The sequence below is a fragment of the Vollenhovia emeryi genome, unplaced genomic scaffold (assembly GCF_000949405.1).
Source record: "Vollenhovia emeryi isolate VEMERY1.0 unplaced genomic scaffold, V.emery_V1.0 DF939215.1, whole genome shotgun sequence".
Lineage (NCBI taxonomy): Eukaryota > Metazoa > Arthropoda > Insecta > Hymenoptera > Formicidae > Vollenhovia > Vollenhovia emeryi.
The window spans coordinates 39,610-67,201 of NW_011967151.1; the positions used below are offsets into that span (position 1 = coordinate 39,610).

Genomic DNA, 27,592 nt, shown 5'->3' on the forward strand with positions numbered 1-27,592 from the left:
ACCTTTCCTCCTGGGACACCCTGTATAGGCAAATCGAAGCGCTTGAAAAATTTGTCGCACTGCACACGATTGTACGACGTATAGTGTACAATTTATCAATTTGCACAAATTCCTTAAATGTACTATATAATATTTATCGGCTACAAAATAGAATGTTTCTAGACGCAGAGAGTACATTGTTTATCAGACTTGAAGGTGGCGGACAACGGGGCTTTATGGTTTATCCACGTGTCACGGTGAGTGTGTGCTCTCCCCTCCCCCCCCCCCTCTTTCTCTCTCTCTCGTTTCGCCACGCTCGAAATATCGCCGTGGAAATTAACGCGACATACAAATGAACGTGAGCCACTCCGCCTCTCTTTACCTCGAGTAATTGATACGACGAAACGTGTTTCAGAGATTAAAAATATATTATAATTCGAATTCGGCATAACGCACGAATGAAATTTCATCCGAATGGAATGCGTAAATTGCATTTTTGCGCGTGCGGCTTTAAAAGTCGTCATCGAACGGACGAAAATCGAGCGACGCGAGATAGACTCCGGCTCGAAAATCCTACGTATCGGTTTGTTTATTCTCGTGATATAACGGATATACAGATTATAAATAACGTTACAAGATATAATTGCGAAAAACAATGATGTTTAAACGGACCGCTGTTATCTTTGATCTCGTATCGAAGATCGATAAACTGATTCTTAGTAAGACAGCAAAATGCGGGAATATCCAGAACTGTATACGAAAGAAGTCGTTGAATAAAACCTCGCTACGAGGTCCATGCAGGCTCCCCCTCTTTGCGCTAACGAGGTGAACGAAAGGTGACGAGTCAAAAAAGTTCTGCGGGACGAAAAACACGGAACGGAGTAATCTACCAGATGACAGGAGTTGACCGGCGAACATCGCGACCCAATTATGTCCTCCCTGCGAATCGATTATGAAACGTACACACCCGATGGCAATAGATTATCTTCCGCGGGGAGGACGCAGGGAAATTCAGAGGGACGCGTAAAAAATTTTCCCAGAGATTTTCCGGGAGCGAGGCGGAGGAAGAGAAGTCAGACGAGCGGGAATGAATGTCGAGGTGGCAAGATAACAGTCGGAAACGGGACAAAGGGTGGAGCTCTCGCTCGTCCGCGCCGTTCGTAAATTCGATCTGTACGTCAGGGACACGCGCGTGTAAAATTACGCGCCCTCGCGAGCGTGCGTTCGCTCGATCAGAGGCGAAGAACGAAATGAATGACCGGCGCGGCGCACCATCGTCGTGTTAAAAGCCGAATAAAATCTAGCCCACGCGCTTTAACCGACGAGCCGCGAGAGTGACACTCAGGATTGGACGTTTGGTAACGCGAGCGCTAAAGCGCGGCTTTAATGCCCGCATAACCGAAGGTGTAAACCCCGCTGTCCGCGTACGATCCTCGCGGGTTGCGACGCCGTCGCGGCGAGCTCTCCCGTCGCGCATCTGACCGTGTAACGTCATGCGTAAATACGCTATGTCCGAGAAAAGCTACGCTCCGATGCGTTCTAACGTGCTGCTGGCTCGGTAACCAAGTACCGCGGGCTATAATATATTTTTTAAAAGTAGGAGAAAGGCATCGAGCGTCCCTCGATAAACCACGTCTACCTCGCATCTCTCGAACAAATCGGGGACAATTTCATATTTCGGCGAAAGAGTCGAAATACAAAGATCCTTCTATCACGCGTATTAATGTGAGAACGTCAGGCGACGAAAATAATAAATTTCTAGATACAGACCGTTCCATCATACGTTGTATCGGTATAAAGAGCAAAGCTTAATTGACAGCAAGATATGTTTCCATAAAATATTTCGGCTAATTGATTTCGGATAATGATCAATTAATAATGATGCATATCGAGTATTGCGCGCATTTCGTTCATTTATGCGGAGCATCGATAGCGCCGTTAATTTTGCAGAACGCTACGACTCGACAATCGGCTTTACGTACCAGAATCACTATTCTGCCTTCATTTGGACCTCGGAGTGGATTTGAAACTCCAATTTGAGGTCCGGATAGTAAAAGAGAAATTCCTCAAAGAGAATGTAGTAAAATATTTCAGCCTCTTTGAAACCTCTTAGGCCGAAGAGGATCTACCGTTGATCACACTCGCATTGGCCTCTTTACTGCTAAAAAGGAAATAGCGACTCTTTTCAGGCCTATCCGGGGTGACAAATTCAATATATTTCCTCCGACACAAAGACCTTGCATTTTTAACATAGAAAATTTACTGCGAAAAATATTACCTCAGCCAGGGTTTGAACCTGGACTTCGTCTAGGCGGGCGTCTCACCAATTCGACCACTGAGGTATGTGGTCATATTAATCGCAATAAGCAGTACTTACAAAGACCTTGGTTCGAACTCATTGCTCCCAATTCGAAACTTGTACGTAAGCGGCCGCTTTGCTTCTGCCTGCTCTAAGAAAGAAAAGACAGTTAGCAACCCATTTTAGGGCCCAAAATTAGTAATCGAATTATTTCGATTGTTCGTAACTCTAATCTCTTACCTCGCGTAACTAAAAATCGCAATTAGCTATTCTATCTACAGGATGTACTTTTTAATTTAAAAATTTTCTCCCATTTTAACTTGAACAGTAAAATATCTCAGAAACTAAGCCTAGCAAACAAAAATGTTTCAGACACAAGTTGTATGGTTTCGAGGGGGATATAAGATGGTGTCATTAATTTGACCTTGAATAGTTGCTTATAGGTCACGTGAACCCCCTATTGTTTATTATAATATCTTATTCTATTAATTAATGTGAACAATTTTTGTCTGAAATATTTTTATCTGCCCAATACTTTTTGAGATATTCGAGAGAAAATTTATAACTTTTTCAATATTCAACTGAAATTATTGAAAATTTTTGTGTATTGTAACATACATAATTGGAGCACTATTGCAACAGCATATTCCTGAGACCAAATCAAGTCAAAAAGTCTTGTACCCCTTTTCCCTCCGACAAACAGTTATCGAGATATCATAAGCTAAACATTGAAAAAGTTATAGATTTTCTCTTAAATATCTTAAAAAGTATTAGGCAAATAAAAAAATGTTTCAGACAAAAGTCGTCCACGTTAATTAGTAGAATAAGATAATAAACAACAAGTATAATAAACAATAGGGGGTTCCAGTTAAACAATTTAAGATGACCTTCAAGCAACTATTCAAATTAATGACACCATTTTACGTCCCACTCGAAACCGTACAACTTTTGTCTGAAACACTTTTGTTTGCTGGGCTTAGTTCCTGAGATATTTTACTGTCCAAGTTAAAATGGGACACCCTGCACATCCAAGATTTTTAGGTAACACTAATCAATTCTCTCAATTAGTTCCGTCGATATTCAGTAACGCAAAGATAATTTCCACTTAAGAGGCACTAGCACTGAAATGTTAAGTTGCTTAACTACAAAAGAACGATAAAAATTGTTCCCAGAGTAGAGTTACGAACAATCGAATTCACTTACTAACTGTGGGCCCCAAAATGAATGGCTGTCTTCTTTTTTTTCAGAGTGCAATACGCGCGGCGGAGCAACAACGTGCGCGAACACCCCGCGATCGAGAGCGATAGCAAAGTTGAATTATAATCGTTCACGCACGCACACGTGACGCAACAGTCGCTCAGCATCAGATAGCGCGAACGCGCGCTAAACGCGGATTATCACGCCGAGTTACCGGCAATAATCGCCCGGCGTTACAGGCGGCGTAACGTGCAATGGGCGCGTACTCGCGCGTCGCCTGATTATCGTAACGCAACGGCCGGGCAATCCCCGGGGACTTGATTTAACGGGCGGAACGAGAGAATCGAGGCCCGCGGAGGCGCACGCGAGCGCGCTATTAATCACAGTCGCGGTGCTTTCTCCGCGATTCTCCTCGAGGAAACCACCTCGCGGGTGATTCTGCATAAAGATCGATGATAATATAACGTGACACGTAACTCGTAAATCGGAGCATCCCGCGCGAACACGTCCCGAGAGTGCCAATGGAGGCTCGTTTCGCGCGACGTCGCAGGCAGGCTTTTAATACAGTCATCCCCCTTCGCTCCCCCTCCCACCCCCCCCGCGCGCCGAGCAGCAGTAAAACGCGGAAGGTAGGACGGGACGGAGAGGAGCCGACCGAATTACAGCGATCTTTTATGCGTCGCATTTGTACGCGGATGCAAAATGCGCGGCAGCCGTCGCGTCGTCACCACGATATCGCCCGGGTCGAAAGCGACGCCGCGGACCGTATTCCGACGGTACGTACGACGTACAGATTCGTCGAGGATTGTAAACAAAAATACGATCTTGGCACCTGCAGCCCTCCCCGCGTCGCGAAGGGGTGAGCAGACGCGGTTCACCCCCCGCGCCGGGGGGACGTAAACCGGAGGGACGCGCTTCGCGCGGAATTGCGGAGGGAGCGCCTCCGCCATTAACTTTGATGCGCTTATAAAACGCAGTAGGTTTGAGCCGCGACGCGCGGCAGAGACGAAAACGCAGAGCGCCAGCGAGCACGGGCGGCTACGGCAGGTGCGTGTACGTGTGTGTGTACGTGAACGGAGGTATAGAGTTTCCAAATTTAATAGCCCTGTGTCGAGCGGAGAGAAAGGGAGGGGGGGGAGGAGGAGACGAGGGAGAACGCAGGAATGAGGAATGGGTACACGCCAGGTACCGTGGATGGCTCTCGACCATAAATACGGGAGCTGGTTTGATTATATGGAGCCCCATGTCAAACCAACCACTCCCAACCGTTTCTACACCACCTACACCATCCCTCTTCCGCGCCCCCACACCCCATCCGCCGCCACTCGGGTTCGCGTCGCATGCATCCGCGAGCGTGGGCTGCGCTTTATCCCCCCCACCCCCCTCGCGTCACCTCCGCCGCCACCCTTCAGCCTGACCGAGACGAGACGTCGCGCCCCCCAAGTATCGCCGTTTTCTTTTTATCCCCCGCGACGTACGCGCCAAGTAACTAACGAAGCTATCGGACGCGATGCATCGGCACCCTGTGAGTACCCTTGCATCTCGCGCGCGCGCGTCATACGAGCGCGAGGAGATTGGACGCGCTACCTTTCGCTTCCGCGAGAAGCGTCGTGGAAACCGGAGGGTGCCTCCTGCGTTCTTGCATCTTTAAAATCTCATTTAGATCACTCCGCGCGTATCGCGACGTTGAATTAATACCGCCGCATTCAGCCCCGACGTATAATAATATCGCGGACGATATCCGCCGTATATCGCGTCGGTGGAAAAAAAGAAGCGAATCTCACCGATGCATTTACAACCCCGCACTTGCGGCCCCCGTCCCTCGTGTGCCGCGCGGCGTTTCTCGTCGTGTGCCGCGCGGCGAGAAACGGAGCGGAGTGCACGATTACACGAATCGCGTCGGTGTACAGGCCGGAAAAAGAGGCCGGTTGGCAAGCAATTTCGTGCACCAGGCATCGCGAGTCTCGCCTCCTATACCGGCTATTACGAGCGACATGCTCTTCGCGTCTATGTACCCACGTCCTCGCGCGGTATTCCCGGCGGTAACGCCGTCCTAATCTCTGCGTTACGTGTCCTCAAATAATTCCGAGCACGCGGACTTGTTTAAGGCGCGTAAAGAACGCGAGAGGCTAACGAGACCGAAAGTGTCGCTTTTGACTTTTCATACGCGCGTCAAGCTCGAACGAAAAAAACAAAGCCACGTTGAAATGATCTCTGCTTTCGAACGAAATAGACTGTTAATTATCGGGCGATTTCAAGCATACGCGAATTCTTTTTCACGAGGAAACGTGATTAAAATGCGAAACTCGACGTCTCTCGCCTCTCGAAGGCGCGCAACGGTAATCACTCCGATTTTACTACCCGTCTGTATTAAACCTAAACAGGAGAACCGTCCCGGCAGATTCCACGTCCGGGTGGAACGGGCGGGCGGAGAACCCCGGCCAATTTATGCCCCATAATTTTCACGGGGTAACAACGCGCGGCCCCGTTCACGGCGCGCATCGTCGCGACGCCTCCGTCCGATCCTCAGGAAATCGAGCGGGCTCTTAAACCCGCGGTGTAGCGTCGTTACACGAACAGCGATGCTCCACGGGAAATTAGAAAACAGCGGCTGGATTAATCCGACGTCGAGGGTGCAATCGGCGTACGGCTCCCGCGTTGGAAACGTCCAGCGCGGGATTCAACAATCCGGCGGGCGCGACGCGGCGCGACGATGACGTCGTGTGCTCCCATAGAAATAAACCCTATACCGCTGTTAATGATCCGCTATTATTGTTCCCATTTTCGCGGCATACTCCCGCGACTGTCGTCCAATCAGCGCCGGGTTTATTGGCTTTTAATTGATTACAAATGACAGTTTGATTGGCCGTCTCGCTCGCGCGCACCCTTCCCGTTCTAATCGCGCCGTTTCGAAAAATCGATCGCGTATCACCGAGCGCTGTGCTTACATTTCGGCTTGTGCCCCCCCCCCCTCCTCTCTCTCTCTCTCTCTCTCTCTTCCTCTCTCTCTCGGCGACGACAACGTTGGAAAACCACTGGCTGCGTGCCGCACGCCGTGTACGCGGATGGCAAATCCAAATGAGCGATAAAAATCAGTCGCGAGACCGCGGTCTCGAAAGCGTGTAGAAACACCGCGCGTTAATACCGTCTCTTTAATCTGGCGCGATTTAATCTCGCGTCTCGCGTGGATTTCGAGGATTGGCTCTTTGAAACTGAAAGAGCCGAGAATTCCATCCGATACGCTTTCAGAGAATGATAATTTAACGAAAAAGATCGCATAACAAGCCCTGCTCTCTGCATCCAATATATACAGACGTACACACGCGCGCCTACACACGTATAAACGTTACACCCACCTGTCTTTATACATATATATATATATATATATATATATAAAATACGCGTGGCTATGACGCTTTTATACCCCTGCGAGTATTGAGCGTCTGCTCGCGGCTTTGCCATTCGCTAATTACGAGTCAACTCTTTACCTAATCGCGGATTGCGCGGGACACTCGTTCACACAGGCCGAAAATTTACAATCCCGTTAACGCGACGCGTTGAACCGGACTCGTTTGTTCGCGAGTATTATATACCCTTAATAAAATTACGTTTAATTGTGCTGCTTCTTGCGCGATTGCTATCGTTACGCGCGTTATCCGGACGAGCGATCGTGGCGAGGCGTGCGCTGAGACTGCAACGGGGGATCTTCATTATTCGCGCTAACACGTTACGGAAACACGTCGGGCTAATTGAATTAACGGAAGTAAAGAACGCGCGAATTAGCGTGGGCGAGCGATTTTTACGTTACAAGAACCTCCTACGATTTACGGGAAGATAAGATCTAGGCGAAGATTGCGGCGTTCGAGAGACTGTCTCTCGTGCGACGATCCACAGTCGCGTCAATTCGTCCGAATGGGACCGCGCGCGCGGTTTGCTTATTGGCACGCGCTCGCACGCGCGGATCCGTCTTAATCTAATAGAGCGATAAAACCCCGCGGAAATGGAGGACGCACGTGACCTAGGCGAAAGTAGAATTTCGTTCGCGCGAAGATGCGTTCGTGATGATAGAGACCTAATCGAAATTCCACGCCGAGATACATCCGCGGAGAAAGTGCCGTGACCAATGCGAGGAGATAGGCAAGTACCGCCGCTGCGTACACCTTGGCCGCGCGTGTCTCTCGGTAAGCCGCGTATGCGGAACCGCATGATTACACGATTAATTCTGGCACGCGCGCGTCTTTCGGGAAATCGCAACGATTCACGACGACGTCCGCCGCCGGATGCGGCGAAGCCCCCGAGTACAACGGCAAGATACGACCGAGATTGCGCGGAGGCGGCATCAAATTATCATCGGTAATGGCAGGAGCTACGGTGCACCCGCGACACTTTATCTCCATATTATTAATTGTCCCCCGCACTTTTGTTATTCTTCGTCCAAATCGGTAACTTAAAAATTCATCAAGAAAATTGGAACTTACTCTTACACTGGTCAATTTGCCAAATAATTTCTTTACAGATATGACACGTTATACATTAAGTGTGTTAACGTTCATATTTTTGTGTTTTATACCGTCATGAAATTACAAAATTAGTCAGCTACTTTTTCAATTACATTCAGTGCGAACTTTGCGAGTAAAAATTCATTCTTTCTCAACAGATAAATTCAAGTAGCCGCGACACTTTATCTCCATATTATTAATTGTCCCCCGCACTTCTGTTATTCTTCATCCAAACCGGTTACTTAAAAATTTATCAAGAAAATTGGAACTTCCTCTTACATTGGTCAATTTGCCAAATCATTTCTTTACACATATGACACGCTATACATTAAGTGTGCTAACGTTGATATTTTTGCGTTTTATACCGTCATGGAATTAAAAAATTATTCAGCTTTGTCAATTACATTCAGTGCCAATTCTGTGAATAAAATTTCACCAATGCTCTCTGCTCCAAATTCATTCAAGACCTTTACGTTTCGAGAGATACAATTAAAAAAAATTAGTACCATACATGAGGCAAGCAGCGAGACGAACAAAGCATCAACCTTTAAGAACGCGAGTCGGGGCAAGATAAATGAACCCTATTTTGTCACGGGTGGCCTTACAGCGTGTCACATGGCTTTTCCACTCGCGCGACTTTAATCCCCCTTATTCATCGTTGTCCCGACGTTGTGTCTGAAGGCGTGTAAACCAGCGCGCCGCGATGCAATAAGTGTCGCGTTACCGGACGATGGAACGAATTATCGGGTCGCGCAGTCGGTTTCGAAATCCACGCCTGCGACGATCAATCCGTAAGAGCCGATTGAATTTCACTTAAAGGCTCAAGGGGAGGGGGAGGGGGTGAGAGAGAGAGAAGCGGAGAACGCGGAAAATGCAGCGGCGCGAATCGCACGCGGTGGGCGCTCGCGCTCGCGCGGATCGTGCGCGCCGCGAAATTACACGAGTGCCGCGAGAGTCGGAGTTGATTATAAATTTAATCACCGCGATTTATCGTGCGGCCGCAAGACAAGTTAAACCGCTTGTCCTGAAATTACAGACAAACGAGAAGCGCGCCACAATTACGTCTCAACGTTCATTACCTCCATGTAAATGAATATATTATTACGTTGTTATAAATTAACGGGGGAACCGTCCATCGACGGTTGCTCAAGACTTGGAATTTCGTTATTATCCGCAGTCACTCGGAAACTTTTCGGTATCGCCGAACGAACGGAGTCGCGACCAAAGAGTCGACTCGCAATAATTGTGAATGTTGCGCAACAACATGTCGCGTATGATTATTAAAATCACCCCATAACGACGCGAATATTACGTCGGGCAATATTTTACCCCCTGCATCGATGTCATTCTGTCGCGAGAAGAGGACTGTCGGCCATAACGAGATAATCGAGGATCATTCTGTTTCTGGTTTCGGCAGCGGTTACTGCGAAACGAATGCATCCGCGAGCGTCCGTGAAATTGTCGTTGTACACATAATACCCTTGATCGATTAGCAGAATTTCAAACAATATCGCCGGCGCGTGTACACCCCGCGCGCGAGCTTCATCGATTAAATTCGTAAGCGCGTCACCGGCTATCGATTTCAAAACTCCAATATCGTACAACACCGGGCTCTCGACCGGCCTCCTTCCTCTCCGCGCCGCCACAGTCTCCCTCTCGCCAGTCGCGTCCATCTCCGTTCGCGTTACGTTTCCGTGCCTCGCATTTCTCTCCTTCCCCGCGCGGTGCAGACGCCGTCTCTCTTGCGGGCGAGAATGAACGGCCGCCATTTCGCGGCGATGTTGGCGGTGCCAAGGGTTGAAACGAGAGCGAGATGCCGGGCGTCGAAACAGGACGGAGAGCTGACGGATGAAGGAGAGGCGGACAGAGAGAGCCGGGCAAAGGGGAAGCAAGCGAGAGAGAGTGAGAGCGAGAGAGAGAGAGCGAGAGAGCGAGAGAGCGAGAGAGAGAGAGAGAGAGAACCGAGGAGAGCGGGGGGATTTAAACGCCAAATTCAAGACCGAACCACCACCCATTTCCTCCCTCCTGCCCCTCTCGAGCGCCCACGCTACCCTCTCGTCGAGTTTTACGTCACTCGATATATGCACGCGAGTTTATGCCGGCGAGCCGGTAATTCCGGCACGGGGCAAGAGTTTCACGTGAGCCACCCTCCCGGGCCGAGGGGACGAATCGCCGGGCGAAACGAGAGACGGAAGGCACAGAGAGAAAGAGACGGCGAGGGGGACGCGAGATATCCGCCTTAGGAATTTCTGAAACGTCACTCGCGCGCGTAACTCGGCGGCCGTTTCGAAGGAAATTTAAGTTTCATGGGATCGAGGTGGTACCTGACTGCGAGCGAGCTGGTATACGTAAACGGTCGTTCGTATGCACGCCGAACGAGCAGACGGATGGTGCACGGGGAGCGTGTAGCGGCGGTATGAGCGATACGTCCCTAGATAGGCGAGAGAGCCCGGTACACGTCAGGACCCCGCTAAGAGACGAGCTTCGCACGCCGCCGAGCTGCGACGCGGTTATTAAAAATGAGTGGCCGCAGTTGCAAAAATTGCGCGCGCGCGTCTTGTCTAAATAACGCTGCTCCGCCCGGAGTCAGCCCCTTCTCGGCCAGGGCAGTCCCGTCGACTAGAGAAAGAGAGCGGGAGAGCAAATAGCCGATCCACGAGAATTAAGGGTGGGCGAGAAAATGCAAAGCGGGCGCGCGCGCTCTTCTCGTTTGCATTTCGCGCCGCGCGAACGAGCGAGTTACGATCTCCGTTCTGGACGACGTGGCGGCGCTGAAACTGCGTCTTGGAGTAAGTTAAGCACGGTGATTCTAATTTCTACGCCGCGAAACTATTTCTCCCTAGTGCGTCGCCTCGACGAGCAACTCGGGTCAGATCGATCGGTCGAATTGAGTCAAATTCTAATGCAACGGGGAAGCGACGTGGCGGTGTAATCGTGCGACAGACCAGTGCACTCTTAATCTTGTATCGCGTAGTACCGCCCAAGTCGAGGCACAATTTTTTCATAATTATACATAATTGACATTTCAGTTACATGCTGATAGAAGATATTTTTCCCGGAGTATTAGCACGAGGTAGAGGATATATGAGATAATAATGAATATATGACGATCAGTTGGAGGTACCACTCGAGCCGTTGGAGGTACCGTCTAGAAATTTACGGTATACTTTTTAGGAGGTAAACATTTCCGGATCCAATGCTATTGCGCTTCAATGTGTCATAAAATAGGATCGATATAGCGCCAATCATATTTATTTTAGAGAAAGGAATATTTTTATCTTAAACGAAAAATTCGAAAATCTAAAATCGTCTTTTGTCGAATATCGCGGTGCCAACTTGGCGAATTGTAAGATGGAGGGAAAATTTATTCTAAACGCAAGAATATACAAATTTACATTTATACAAGTTACTCTTGTCTCAATATAGCAAGTCTATCTTTTTTAACTCGAGAGAGGAGAAGAAGAATTGTTGATTTTATTTTGATATCGTCTTATTTTTATACTAAATGAGGTTGTGAGAAATATAAATGCGTCAAGAATATTTTTGTCTCGGTAAGAGAAATCCTTTCTGAGGGTGTACACGTGGTTCCCGTTACGTACCTCCTAAAGTAGTACGAGGTACGATGTATACCTCCAAATGCCTGTGTCTCCATGCCAACGAGAGACAGCTTTAGTTATTATCTTTCTTCGTGGTGCCACACTTGCGTGATCGCGTCGGCTAAAGACACGAAGTGCACATTGCATACATTATGGACGCGTTTTTGCAATATAAATATTCGGGGCATTTTTCGCCAGTGCCAGGAATTAAATTGCGAGTGTACAGAGCACATGTTTCTGTGACGTGTTTCTCCTCAAAATAAGACTCCTAATTTCGAGGTACTGTCTTCCCTCCTGTTTTAGTGGAGTTTTATGCACCTCATAATTACGTATACTTTTTATTTTAACGTGGACCTCCAATTTTTGGCGGTACACGCTTAAGAGTGCGTCGACACAAACAAGAAGAACTGATAACGCAATTCCGCGACTATAATCGTCAAGGATTAGCTGCGTCTTACCTCGACAGAATGCACGCTGTTTGGAGAAGCGAGGCGCAGCAGCCCAGCGGGATTGAGGCGCCGAGTCGGGCGCGCAGAGCAATGACTGTCACTCGCTCGATGATAAAAACCACGACGCCCGAACACAAAAATTAAAACGCAACGCGACGCAGGGTCCTTTCACTCGCGGCCCGTCGTTGTCTCGTTGCAGCCCCACGTTGGGGGGGACGCGGTCGGAATTGAAATGCAATGAACGAAACCTGTCGTCGTTCGACAGCGGTGGCAAATTAGTTGCCACGTCGCCAGTTGCCGGTAGAAAGAACACGCGCGCGACGGCCGTGTAAACAAACGTTATGCAAAATTGTTTGTCGGAGTAATGCTACGCCGACGGGAGAGGACACGGGGATGAACACGGAGGGAGAGAGCGGCAGTATGCATGGACAATTCTCAACCGCGCTGGTCCGCGGTATGTTTATCCGCCGAGTGATTTCCCCGATAACACGCGCGTCTCGCGAGGGGGATGGGGGAGGGAGGGGGTAGTAAAAAAAAGAGCGAAACGCAAGCCACTCCGTTAATAAAACTTTCAATTGCGTTTCTCTCTCGCGAAATGCGATAATTTTCATACGGGCCGCTACCTCCGTCACCTTCGCTCGCGGCCAACTCGCTGGTAATTACACGCGCTTATCGCTCGCGACGCGGGGAAAAAAACGGAAAAGATGATATGAAAGGAAGAGAGAGAGAGGAAAAAAGAGGGGCAGGAAAAATGTCGCGCCGCTGAAAGGTCTGTCTGCAAAAGCGAGCTCATAGCGTAACTTTTAATTACATTTATCTGCCGGAGATGACGCGTCCCCGCCCTTTTCATCCCGCGGTTACTCTCCGTCCGAGCCTGAGAGCACGTCAACACTCAATTACAGTGATACACGCGCGTATCTCTCCTTACCTCCTGTCCATCGCGGATCCCTCGCGCGTGTGCCAACGCGACACTCGAAAGCCGCGCGCCATTTTACGCATGGACGTCTCGGAGAAATCGCGCGCGCATCAAGTCGCATTTGAAAACATTCTATGGACATCGTCGAGGCGCCGTGCGGACTTATCATTTCTGGAATATCAAAGACTCCGAGTTCAGAAATGTTAATGTTGCACGTTTCAATCCCCGCGCGTTCAAGTCGCGAGAAGACTATAACATTTCTGGATAAATAAACAGCTTAGTCGGATGGGGCGCGAGATTAAAAATTAACAAGCGCATTTATTTCTCTCGTTCTCTTTTTTTTCGATTTTACGTGCACCGAGCCGCGGATTCCTCGGGGCACTTAATCAAGTAGTATTCTCGAGTGACTAATTGGCAGTCTCAACTCACAGTACGCACGTGATGGAGTAGCGCGGATGAACATGAAAGAGAGACCGGGAATGACAGCGGAGGGAAGGGAGGCCCCTCGTGCGCGTAGAACACGTCTGTTCGCGGTCTCGTTATTACGTTTCGCGGTTGTCCGTGCTGGTACGGCTACCGACAAAACATCGATGCTCGACATAATGCGCTCGCGAGCGCGCGCGCGGGCACGCGCGAGTACACGCCGCGGAAATTGCTCCGTCAATGTCGCCGTCCTTTTCAACGAAACGTCGGACCGACCTTGCCCGGGGGCTGAACGGTCGCTTTGGTCGCGCGATTCGAATTTTCTATTGAGCAACTTTGCCGACTTGGAAAGCTCCCCCGTCACCCGTGACCGATTCGCCCGTCAATTAATCTGATCTCAACGATAGGCGCGTATATTCTCACGCGCAAACGTTACATCGCGTGATTCGGGGACCAAAGCACCAAAGGTTGTCGATAACGCTCTTATATTCCGTTATCGCGATGTGTGTCTCAGTACGTTTTTGCACTTGGCACTCGCGCGTTTCTCTCTTTTTCGCCTAACGTAGAAAACTATGTTCTCGCACAATGTGATAATATCGCGCGGTGTAATTGCGGGATGCACAAGGGTGCGCGCGTCAGATGTTTTTAACAAACGTTATATTTCGCGTTTTTAAATTACTAGATTACAAAGCGCTCCAAATTTCTCTCCCTTTTGCCCGAAAATGAAAAATAAATTATACCGAAACCGACAGAGCGCGATGCGTAAACGAGACGCGTAATCGCGATAAAGTACCACGATTTACGTTCATATTTTAGGTCAGCTAATCCCGTGAAATATCTGCACGTTGATAAAAAGCCGTCGCCCCTCAGCGCGCAAATCGTCAAGTTGTGGAAATTTCATAGTTAATCGAAGAACGTGTTGCCTTACGGGAAAAAAACACCCAAGTTTTAAGTGTTAACCGCTCGATTGTCCGAATTTACTCCCAAATTTGAGTGTAAACATTTAAATCTGGGTGTTTACGCCCAAATTTCAGAGTAAATTCGAACAATCGAGTGTTAACACTCAAATGTCGAGTGTTTTCGCAAGAGTTACTGACAAACGGGTGCAAATTAATAGCGTTTTAGCCTCACGCACATCGCGATCGCGTCTCGGAAGCTGATAACACAAAAGTAATACAACGTACGGAGCGACTCTCGACGCTGCCTGCCGGCTCGAAGCTCGGAGAGCGAATGATAGCGCGGCGACCTTCACGTACGCAACGGCGCGCAGAGCGTCGCGTGCATAGACATAGTAAACATAGACTGGGCGTCCCATTAAATAAGCTGAAGCCTGTGAAGAGAGAGAGAGACAGAGATTTAAGAAGACTTTCTTTCTCTGTCTCACCATCGAGACAAAGGTTGCGCAGGCACGATTCTTTTCTTTTACGATGGTGCAAGACAGAGAAACAAATCTTCTTAAATCTTCTCTTTCTCTCTCTTCACAGGCTTCCAGCTTATTCAATGGAACGCTCAGTCTATATTTACTATGTCTATGGTCGCGTGGGGAGCAAAACAACAACGAACGTTGAGAAGTTGTGCCGCTTACGAAGTATGAAATACCTACGAGGTAAAATTTCCATACCTATGACTATTTCGAGTTACCTTGGTCAGTGACTGTTACTACACAGGCTGCGCATCATTCTGCGGACTCGTTAGTATTGCTTAAAGATAACGATTAACTCGTTTCAATCGAGAAAGTTTCGAAAGAAAATTGTTGTTACTTAAACTCTAATTATCGAGAGATCCCGCGTCAATTTAGTTGACGAGCGTACTTCTTAATTGCGGATTTTAATTTATTACGAGCGAATTATCTTAATTCTTCGCTTTAATAATGGTATAAATTGGTCGGTGTTAAATACTTTGTTTAAAAAGAATTGGACATTGCGCGCTATTTAGCTTCAATTTATTAACTTGTGATCTTTCGCGCACATTTTCTTTCTCCTCGCAGATTTCCTTCGTGCACAGACGCGATGCAAGAAGGGGTGACTTGACACGCTGTCGAAATATACATATCTCATCTCCGCACTAGCAGCTCTCGCAGCACGAAATTGGCCGAGCGGGGGAATCCATCAGCATCGCGGAAAAGCGTCAACAATTAAATCTCTCTCTTAAAAGGGGAAACGAATGGTATTCGTGCACACGAAAGAAATTTCAGAATTAGTAGAAATAGAAGAATCTCGGGGGAAATTAATAAATAGAGCGGCCGCGGCCGCCTGCACGTCTGGCGTCGTCGGCCGTTGAAATTTTGATCAAGCGACTATGTGGCGTGCTCGCTCGTTGTGGAACATCGAAGGCGCAGCGTTTAATCCTAAGAAGCGTCATAAGCGGATTCGGCTCGTGCCAGAGTGGAAAGAGGGAAAACGAAATTGCCGACCTCGCTTTTCGAACGGCCAGCGAGAGGGTAGAGTCGTCAGGAAAAGGACGTGCGTTTCGAATATATCACAAATATAATTTTGCGAGATAAGTTTCTCCATTCATTTTCCACTTGCACAGTAAAATAAATTCCAGTCACGAAGATGCACCGCGTATTCTTCACGATCGATCGTATCTCTAAGGAAGGAAGCGTAAAAATTATCGTGGATGAGTGTGTCTGTGCAATTTATCTTCGTGCCGTCTCACGAAAGAATATTATTCTCAGTCTAATAATATAGTGCGCCTAATAGCATCATACCGGAGATAGAGAAACATTGCGGTACTCTGTGTGGATTTAATCATATTTCAACGATTGAAGCTCGCTACAATGGCAACTTAACGGTGCAACAATCAAAAGTTGAAGTTACTATCGTTATTCACACGCAACTTTATCGCCTGTTCATTCAGCGCACCGACTCGCTGGACGATTTCTAATAGCGATTTCGGTTGCTTGCACTAAGTGCGTACTGAGTGCACACTGAGGCTTGTTTTACAGTCAATTCTTATATTTAAGGATCGTCTTAAATATCTCTGGAAATATTTTTGGATCAGTTTTTGGCTAGATACTCTTTGCGCATTTAAGACAAAGTTAAATGAAAAAATTGACCACACAGCTGAAAAATTTGCGTTAAATTTAACAGATACCACATGTCCCAAACGGTCCACGCAAATTTTTGTGTTAACTTAACACAATATGGATGTGTAAAATGATGACGCTAATACTCTGTTAATATTTTAACATTAAATAAATGCAAATCTTAAAATAATTTAAAATAAATTTTCTGTACAATTAACATATTTTTAATGACAAAATGAATGTAAAACAATATAATTTTTACACTTTACAGATGTAATAAGTCAAATGACGGTTCGAAATCACTCTCACTTATATAGAATACAATCAACATTTTGTTCTGTAAATTTTAACAGATAAATCTCGTTGCTAAAAATATAGAACATATGCATTGTGCAAGATTAAAAAATAAGTGTACATTGTGTTGTTTTAGCACTTTTTTCAGTTATTTTAATAATTTCACATTTGAGGTTAATTAATGCAAGAACAATGTGTTAAGCAGTTAACACAAAAATTTTAACAGGCATTTGTTTTAACAACACAAATTTTCCAACTATGTACAAACAGGCCTCAGCGTGCACTCGATGCGCACCAGTGCGAGCAATCGAATTCGGTATAAGGCAGTTCGACCGCGACGGAAACAAATCGGGTTTCTTTCACGCCAAGCACGGTAACGGAGATCAGGCGCGATAATTAGTGGCGACAATGACGGATGTTGATCGCGAGTGGGGCCGAATGGCGGCGATTAAAATTCTACCCGCGTGAAAATCGTGTCAAGCGCGGAAATTGTACGCGCGCGGTTACCGTGAAAAGGTTCCCGCGCGTATCATCAAGACCTTTTCACTCACTCTAATTCCCCGCTATTCTACCCTGGCCCGCCGATGCAGGCACAAAACCGGAGATGGAGATGAGCCTCTGACCGGAATAAACACTTTGGGAATGGACTTTCTACCGTCTTCGCGCGCGTGCCTTTTTTACCGGGATTTTGTGGGTCAGTATTACTTTGACCGCGATGCCGCGTGTGTGCGTCGAAACGTCATGAAAGCGGGATCATCGGCGAGGATTTCATTCGGCAAACTCGTAATAACCCTTTCACTTAGGAGGATCGCGATAATCCTTTTGTAGACGCCAAACAAAAAAAATGCGCGCCGAGAATAAAACGTTAAAGAACAGAAAAGAGCGCGATTGCGTTAATAATTTAGTTTCCGTCGACTCATTGGCGCATTAAAATGCACGTACAACGCCAACAGAGTGAGACACCGATTTCTCTAATAAGACTGTTTAAATGCACGTAATCGCGCGCAACGTCAACGGGAACAGAATGGCCGCCGGTCTCTTCCGACGGAGCTCGACGAAATTCGACGCATTCGGCGATTATAACGCGATCCGCTTCCAAGCGGGATTCATGTAAATTTCAGGAAGATTTCCGAGCGAATATTTCGCGCGATGGTGCCGGCGCGAGAAAATCCGGTCTTCGCCGGATAATTCGCTGATGGCTAATGGCCATCCAACCGTGGCGGTGCACGTGCAACGTGAATTTCATTCGGTGTACCTGTATATCGCCGTGGCGGGCGATAACACGTCCATATCGGCCGCTATCCTGAAGAGCGTGGTAGTCTCATGCGAAACAGAAATAAATTAATAAACAGCAGTCTATTTCCCGTCGCGGAAATGACGGATTCGAACGCGCGTCGAACGTGACGCCAAGTAAAGCGTATTAATTGTATCTGGATAATTCATCTCGCGTCGAACGACTTAATCCCCACCCGAGGCTGCATATAGCCACGGAAAACTGGCGTGTCTCGGCGTACAACAATCTATTTTCAAAACTATTCTTCCCCGTCGAGCAGTCGAGTCTCTTGAAAAAACGATATAAATTTTCAGCCACGGCATACGTCCGTTTGCTTTAATTAAAACTGCAATGGCGATAGTCGAGATAGAAAACGCCTGCGGCCGTGTCGCACGTCCCGAAATATGTGGAGCGCAAGTAATTTTTCGAGAGAAAAAATACGTAATAAACGGCCGACTTGATGCACGTGCGATCTGTTTATACCCCACCCGTTGCAGCGTGCGCAGCGGGACGTGCACAATATTTATCGTCAAACATGATACAAGTGAAGTAAACAGATAAATGAAAATGAGGAACAATTGCGCGATCAAATGGATACTCGGTATTAAATGATATTTAGTCGGCGATTGAAGTGCCGTAGATTTCGTTATCGTTTCCGGCACGGCGCTCGTACGCAGCGTTACGGCAAGTCGCGCCAGCGGCGGGAAATATATTTCTCATATAATTCGCACGGTATCATTTTCCCCCCTCGCGAGCGCGCCTCTTTTAAATATTCCCAGGACAGAGCTCGTGCGCGGTACACACCCATTTTGGGAAAAACCCCCGCGACCGTATATAACCCGGCGCATTTCGCAAAATTTTCCCCGGTCGTGAGCCGCTCCGCGCGCACGCTGAAAATACCCGCGACAGTTTCGCGCGAGTATTCTTTTTATTATGAAAAGATGGAAAGCGAGTCCCGCTGGAAAAATAAAGAACGGTCCCACGCTCCCGCGCGCGAAAAAGGCGTGAGAGCGCCGATCGTTATCTCGCGCGGAAAATTCAGGAGTCACGCGAATTAGCATGAATTCAATTAAAGCCCTGCTCTCGGTCCAGGGAGATAAATTCGATAAAAATGCGGGCGACGTCTTCGTCATTGCCGGGCGAATTAGATTGCAACCGGTTCGTTAGAGAGGCCGATAGAAGACCAATTTCGAAAGCGCGATCTTTCAGTTTCGCGCGACTCATCCAGAAAGACGTATCGAGAGATGTTGTCAAACTTCTCACTCCGAGTAGAAAGTGATGGATTCGGTTGTTGATTACGTGATGGACGTACATACCCGTGCTAGCCTTGAAACCGAAATAATTGGGACTCGGGTGCCCGTGAAAGGCAGTGCAAAGTATGAATATATAATGAACGCAATTGACGCGTTTTTTTTTTTCTAGAAAATACGAAACACTAGTTCGACGATATCTCCATAGAAGTTTGAACAGCGCACTTTCTAAAGTAACTTTAATCGCCACGCAAAGACACAGACGCGTTAAGCGCCAATTAAATGATTTCACTTCAAAAGTATAGATCGTTTCCCAATACGAAAACCTATCACTCGGAACAACAGCGCTGAACCGATATAAGAAATTTATAGCGCGTTCCTGTCGTAGTAGAATTGCGACGATAAATTGATAAATCTGCGGGGCGTTGGCGCGGATGTAAAAAAGAAGCAACGCGGAAAGTCAGGTATGATTTGGATCGTCTCCAAACGTAATCGGAACTGTCGTCGGTTCTGCCGTGCGCGAAAGTATCGTGTGCAGGAAGTTTTGAGCGGTCGTTTTGTCATGCCCGAGTTCATATCAGAGGAACGTTACGACGGACGAGAAACGCGGATGGCGGCTCCCGTGTGACGTTATATACTTATCGCGACAAAACGCGCGATAAGTTGTCCGAGACTGTTAGGGTCAGAGCGCAAAGCGACGTAATAGCTTACGACAAAGGCGCAAGCGTAAACGTGGATAGCGCCACAAGCTTCGACGTAAGTGATACATTTGCGCTTACGTCTCTGTCGCAAGCCATTACGTTGCTTTGTGCTCTGATCCTTACTGTTAATCCGATGTCAATATTTGTCAACAAGTCAACACTCCGATTAAGTCGCAGTGGTCTAGAGCATTGCAATATGAACGCAGCGCAACAGTAAAATAAACTGAAGCACACATTAGAGAAAGCCAATGCGTTGGAGCGTCCTGAGATAACAATTAGGGTAAGCTAAGACCTGTTTTGCTGCCCCAGGCGACCACCTGTCTAGCTCGCGTCGTAATTCGATCTTGAACTTGAAGCGACTGCGTCCACACACGCGGATTCGAGTCACCTTTCACGTATCGACGAATATCACTCGATTAATTAGATAATTGAGTGGAGCCCAAAGTTCATAGAGGAAAGTCCCCTATTATGAGACAAGATCCCAGTACGGGATAGCGGGTTTTCTGTTAAACAGGCATCATCGGTCGATGCCACCATGGATTTATTGCCCTTGGAGCGGAATCTGTTTAGTGGGGAAAAAGAAAAAGATTTGTGATTAAATTTGAGTGTTGGAAACCTGCTATCTCGTAATAGGGGACTTTCCTCTATATGTACGTTCTCAATTATATTCAAAGCGTCTTCCTTACGTTTATATACAGGGTGTCCCAATTTTATGTCCCGCCCCAAATAACTTTTTTATTCTCGATCGCAGAAAAAAACGTTTCGGATAAAAGTTGTCCACATTAATTAGTAGAATAGGATAGTGTGATAAGCAATAGGGGTTTCATTTAAAAAATTGAAGGTGACCTTCACGTGACCTTCAAGCAACTCGTCAAGATCAAACTAATGGCACCGCCTTACGTCCCCCTTCGAACCAAGCAACTTTTGTCTGAAACGTTTTTTCTTCTGCGATGAAAAATAAAAAGCTATTTGGGGTGGGGCATTAATCGGGACACCCTGTATGCGTACAGTAGAAAATGCGAATGCGCATAAAGTGAAATACGCAGCGTAGAGAGGAATCTAAAAGGCTACGCACACGATCTAAACGGTTAAGGGAGATAAGAAAGTAATTTTTCTAACGGTAATAAAGACGTGCAATAAAGCACGCTGCGATGCGCGCGATGAATTGATTATGAATGTATTTTATACCTAACGAGAATACTTCGTTAACGCACGAAGAAAAGAATAAAGTTTCGCGCTCGGGCCGGCGCTCAATTCGTTATTGTCTTTCTAAAACGAGAGAACACTCGGCGACACGGGCCAAATTAACGCGGTGCGAAGGGGACGGGGGAGGAGGAGGAGGAGGAGGAGGAGGTGCCTCGATACACAACGTCGTTGTCTTTTGTGAAACGTCGGAGAAAGTCGGTAAAATGTTTTCCTCGCGCGGATCGCGAAGACGGTGGAAACGGCGGAGCGGCGGAGCACAACGGAGGTTAAAATTTGATGCAACCTCGCCTAGGTATAACACGTGGGAAGCCGTGCGCCGCTCGAAACAAAAGCGACGTGACGTAAGCAATTGCGGGCGCGTGCCGCCCCGACCTCGCGTTCTGCACGGAGATACATTGTACCGTGATAATGAAAGCGAATTGTAACAAGCGTGCAACAGTTGTACGAAGTTGTAGCCGAAGTGCGCAAGAGGAACGGTAGTCTGTTCTCAGGGTGTCGTCCCTCGGTTTGGTTTTTCTATGCAAAATTTGCGCGCAATTCCCCTCCCCGCTCGTCGTGAAAAATGGAAATGGCCCGGGATCGGCCGGGGAGAACGGAAAAGGCCAGGATTTTATTTGCTGCATCGCGCTCGCGAGATTCGCGTTACAGATTCGATGCCTTTTCCGAGGAAATACTTGGCAAAGTTTCGCGATACCGTGAAATACGATTTGCAGCACGATGAACTAGTATTTAGATGTAAATGTACGCTCGTTTGCATGTTCGACTTGTTTTCGAGCTAACTTTATCTCATTGTGTCAGACGACGTGTTTCGATATTCCGGTTCCTCTCGTATCTTTCTACTGCGAGACGTCTCGCTATCTTAAATTCATTCGTACGAGTATTCGTAACAGCAGATGCAATTAATAATACCACGCTCACCCGACGTACCGCCAGCGTGCATTTCCATTAAAGAAGCGAAGCGCATTCAAACGTAAATAAGCGTATCCCGTTTCTAGAAGTGTTCGCTAAAGAGCCTCACCCTGCGGTTTTTCTCGTCGCGATGTAAAAGCCTCGAATTTCATCGCGTGAAACGTACGCGATAATGGGTTAAGTAGCGGCGTGTAAACCGAGACTTTCGTAATGCAAGATCCCGGCGCGCGTTGCATCGCGCGCGGCATTCATCGTCCGCGTCCTTTTGCCGGGGCGACTGGGTCGCCCCCGACAACCGGTAAACTGGCAAGTTCCAAGTGTCGCCAGGAGACCGTGGCTCGTCGTTGCTTTCTCCGTCCTTCTCCGGCCGCCCGCGCTGGCATTTCGAAACGGAAGAGACAAAGAGCTCGAAGTCGCGGAACAATGAGACCTGATATCATTCGGTTCAACTGCGCGCCTCTCTTCTCCCTTGCGTTTTCACGCCGCCGACGACGACGACGGCGGCGGCGATGTTGCTACCACGCCGACATCGTCCGCGTTATTGTGCGCACGTCGGGACGGCTTACCTAATGGCGTACAATTATCGTCCCTGAAAAACCCACCCCGCCAGACGGGGTGGGTTTTTCCCTTTTTTCCCGCCCCTCACCTCCCGCTCTCTTCCCTCGGTTTATGGAATCAACGTTTTAGCGCTCACGGCCGCCCGGGATGTAATTAATCCTCGGCGCGTTAGCCGGTGAAGATGAGGATAGACGTTTATACGTAAAACTCGCGCGCGCTTTCTTATAACTCCGTGACGGATGGGATCCCGCGCGTTTATATTCGCGCGGCGTAAAAACGCGACGCGATGCAGACCCGCCCGGTATTTCCAGTGTTTTAGATCGCCGTATTTCCTTACGTCTCGCCGCGGACGTGCGACGGCGAAAATATAATACTTTCGCGGCGGCGACGTTCGCGGGAACCACCGAAATTCCAAGGGATTATATAAGGCCGCCTTAATTGCTCCGGTGCGTGCGCCCGTAATGCGCAAGCGAGACGACGTGCGGGACGACGATTTGCGAGACGATTGCGGGAATGCCCGAGGCCACGCGCGCAATTCCAACGCTTTTTCGAAGGGAAACTCAATTCCGTCGGCCGCGCCCGGCCACGCCCGCCATTTTTATGCTTTCGTTACGAATGGAAATTTTTGTTTAATTTCGCCGCCTGAAAAAATACGCGCCGATAACGGCCGGTAATTGTCAACCGCGGCCGCGGATTTGTTGTCCGCGGCTCTTCCGAGGAAACCGTTTTGCCCTCGTTTCTGCCCGTTGTTCCCGACTAATTTTCGCGCCGCCGCCGCCCTCCAGATTACGGTAGGAAGTGGATCGCTACCGTATTACGATGCATTCGCGAAACGGCCATTTACGATGGGACATCTTCCGCATCGGTCTTAATGATCTGGCGCGAAAGAATGGGGCTCTTTTCTACGCAGAAAGTTCTAATTGTTGCACTCGGAGTACGGTGCGCTCTCGCCTCTCCTTCTCACTCTCGCTCGAATCGCTCTTACACTTACTTACACGCTTGTTCTGTACGCTCGTGGTTTTTCTGTGTTAGACACGGTGTTGCGAAGATTTAAACGCCCGCAGGCTCGAAAGCGTAAGAATAATCTTCGCCGCTTATCTTTAAGCTTTAAGGATCCCGGAGCTCATCGGATTGTTCAGTTCACCGCTCACTTAGCAGTCTGTGAATCCGCGGTGCTCCGCTTCTCTCAATAATCGCGCAAATAATTATAATCGGCCTAATGGAAAGCGCCGGGGCGCTTGTGAACCGCCTAAAAAGTTCCCTCGGAAAGTAATCAGCTTAATCAGACACAGACAATTACGCGTAATTATACCGGGGCGCCATGCAATTTCTCCTTTCGATTTACTCGCAACGCTCCTTTACGAGGTAACGCGCTTAATGCTCGCGAGAGTTTACGCGGGCGATAAAACCCAAGTTGACGGCGCAGGAACGAGGCGCATTGTCAGACTAGAATAAGAGACAGCCTCTCTCGCGCGGCGCTCGTGCGTCGGACGTTATCTTAATATTTCGCGCGAAAGGCAATGAAACTTAAACGATCGCAGACCCGACTGCGTTACGCGTCCTTTACGAGAGACAGCAACGGGAACTTGGTTCCTTTATAAGCATGCCACTTATACGCGCCGCCTTTCCCCCCGATAAAATGTGCGCGGACGGACATAAAATCTCGCGCGTTTAGCCTAATTAAGTATTTTGCTCGGTCAAACTTTGCCGATCGACGTCTTTTCAATCTCAGCCGAGACGATCGAGATTTAGGAAGCGACAAGTCACCAATAGAGTCTACAACTTGTACAAACTAAGTGCGTCTCAAATCTGTCCTATTTTTACGACTGACGACAACGAGTTTTGAGCCCGTATCAGACTACGGATTAAGGTTAAAATTTGAATGAAATTTGAAAAATTCGAGTAAAATTCACTTAACTTGAGATTAGCAAACTTTACTCTAAATGGCCTAAAATTTGTCCTATTTTTACGATTGACGACAACGAGTTTTGAGCCCGTATCAGATTACGGATTGAGATTAGATTGAAATTTGACCAATCAGAGTACAATTCACTAAATTTGAAATTAGCAAACTTTACTCTGAATGGCCTGAAACTTGTCCTATTTTTACGATTAACGACAAGTTTTCGTATACTAGACTACGGATTGAGATTAGATTGAAATTTGACCAATCGGAGTGCAATTCACTAAACTAGAGATTGGCAAGCTTTACTCTGATTGGTCAAATTTCAATTTATTCTCAATCTCACCCGTAGTCCGATACGGGCTAAACAATACTCATTCGGATATCAAATTGTAATATCAATATCCTCCTGCGAAGATAAACCTCGTGCGCGAGGCTAGAAGAGCGCAAAAACGGCACTCGTCGCTTTCCCCGAAACGCGTCAATTATAATCGCGATCATTTTCGAGACTTGGAAGCGTATCGGCTAGTCCCCGCGATCACCGACACTCTCGCCCGTCCAAGGATCGGCTGGCCGTGAGCGCCGCGTGCAAACGTGTCGGGGCCTACGCTATCCTTCTTCCCACCGCGGCGAAAGGCGACCGCGGCAGCGGAGTCGGGCAAAAGCAAGAGTCAACGTACGTACGCTCGCGGTTCCGCTCCGCGGCTGCGAGGATACTACCGACAGTGTGCCATCGAAAGGAGTCAGTTTCCGCGTGGTCTCCGGCGCGTCGGTCACGCCAGGTGTCGTTTCCCTTACCTGCCCGCTCCGCGTGCCTCTTGTACTCACGGCGAGCACGCACGTAACACGACGGGGAGATGCGCTCGACGCTCCGCAATGTTCATCGCGCCCAAGTCGCGCTACTCTCGCTGGGTGAGTACGAGATGCGATTAGCTGCTCGCGCCGGATTAGTTGTAGCAAGTTACGCGCGGGACTCATCGACCAATTCACGCTTCGGTGGACGCGCCGAAGACGCGAGACGCGAACTTGCCCGTTGTCTCGCCAAGATACCAGCTGGATACAGCCATAATATTGTACGATTGACGGAAATGTAACGGTGCTCGGTACCAATCGGTCCAGGTATCGCCGCTTGGATGTTTAAAGATCCAAGTAGCCGGTGTTACAAATAATGAACGCGATAAATACAACAACGCGGTTTAACGATATTAAACCGTGATATTGATTCCTTCTAAAATTAATGTGATGCGAGGCGAGAAGAGCGCAGAAACACTCGTTGCTCATACGCCGCTATACGATAATCAAACGAAACAGTAGATTCCCTCATTCGAGATTGTACCGTTGTGCGACTGAAAATGCGACTTGGACATAAAAAATGGAAAATGGCAATTATCGGAGATCATAAGAAAAGTGATTTTGAATATCGAAGAGCGTGCTCATTGTCGATATTGCGACCGGCTCGGGAAGATCGAGACGCGTCCTCGATGCCGCGTACACGATCGCTCGGTGTACGAAGGGGTTTCCCGCGTAAACACGCGTTCCCTGACACGTGCCGAGGTCCCCGAGGGGGATCTGTCGAGAATCGAGGGCAACTGGTTAGCGCCAGCCATCGGCGTCCGTACGTCCGTTTCCACGGAGCTCGGAGCGCCGTACAACCCAGCTGACGTCAGGCGTCGTCCTGGCCGTCGACGCCGACACGCCAATGTTGACGACGGCGGCGCGGCAACGGTAGGAACACTACGGGGAAATCAAGCGTCCTCCGCTTTTATTTGCATAAAATGATGGGACTGACCGCGTCACGTTCGAAACGCCGCGGCCGCGCAGATTTTCCCTGCGAATTTCATTATTTCCCGGCACATCCGGCGGCTGCTCCCGGCCCGGGGCCGCGCGGCGGTACTTCGATTCCGCGTCCGGCAACAACAGGCGGCGGTCATTAAGCCGGGGACGCGAATGGGATGGAGCGCGCGCGCGAAGAAATCCCCGGCGCATATTCTTTCTCTTGTCGCGGGGCTGAGCAGAATCGCAAACGCGCGAGGAGCCGAATGTCTAGAGAGAGAAAGAGAGAGAGAGAATGCGATTGCGAGGGGACAGAGAGGCTGAAAGGACGAGAGGATATGAGATCTGTCGAAGCTGGATATATCCGTGTCCGTGTACCAGTGCAAATTTCGCGCGAAACAAAGGGCGAGTTTGCGGCCGAGGGGGAAAAGGGACAATGAACTCGAACGGTACCAGAGACACCTACGAGGGATAAGTGGCTCGCGGGGGTTTTCTTTTTTCTTCACTCGACGCGCAATCGCGTTAATTTCACACCTGACCCCTTTCTATTTTTCTCTTTCACTCCGAGCGCGACGTCTCGCGAAATCCCCATGACGGTTGAATAGCGGCGGGGGCACCGCGTCGCGAAATGGGATTATGTCGAACTCGCGGGTAAAGCCCGGCGGTGCAAACTAATTCGCCGCTCGGGTATTTTTAATTCGCGGGCAAGAGCGTGCGCGGGTGTCGGCGGGGAGGGAAAAAAAAGAGCGCCTCTGCCAGCGATTGTAACCGTACGTGCGCCTGTACAAACATCATCGGACCGATGGCTCGGAATCCCGGGCCCACGCGCTATCATCCCGGCGGCACTTAATCCCGGCAAATATAGACAGGAATTCCGCAGCATTGTTGCGCATACGACGAGCAGATTTGAATATTACCGTTGCGCACGCATCGCGCTAATCGCCCTCTGTCGCTCGGCTATACTGCGATTAATTATCGGCTGAGCGCGTAATCCAGCTCGCGCGCGCTCGCGAGACTTCGGGGCGAAATCAATTTTCGTCGGATTCAAATCCTAAAAGCGTTATCCGGCGATTGTCGACGCATCGTACGCCGAATCGGATCATCGTGTAAATTTCGCGAAATATCAACGCTACGCAAACGGCGAAGAGCGCGGCCCGGATCTTAACGTACAGCGTTGAAATATATAGATTGTAGCCCCGCTCCGTTTAAACTTATATCTGCATAAAGACCCGTAAATTAGCTCGCTCGAGGGCCCCGAATACGAATAAAACGCATGTGAAAGATAAATCCCGAATGTGAATAGCACGTCTTTGGAGTAACTACAAATTAAGTGAAGGAG

General features: G+C 48.5%; 1 protein-coding gene across 3 annotated transcripts in view; it reads right to left on the reverse strand.

The window, feature by feature from the left end:
• Positions 1–2,288: 2,288 nt before the first annotated feature.
• The window catches only part of LOC105560975, a 67,148-nt gene continuing 41,844 nt past the window's right edge, over positions 2,289–27,592 (reverse strand). For all 3 annotated transcript variants that reach the window (XM_012010540.1, XM_012010542.1, XM_012010541.1), the window contains one exon: positions 2,289–2,429. In XM_012010540.1, the coding sequence (XP_011865930.1) occupies positions 2,328–2,429 (102 nt within the window). In that variant the 3' untranslated portion in view covers positions 2,289–2,327. The remainder of the gene's footprint in view (positions 2,430–27,592) is intronic.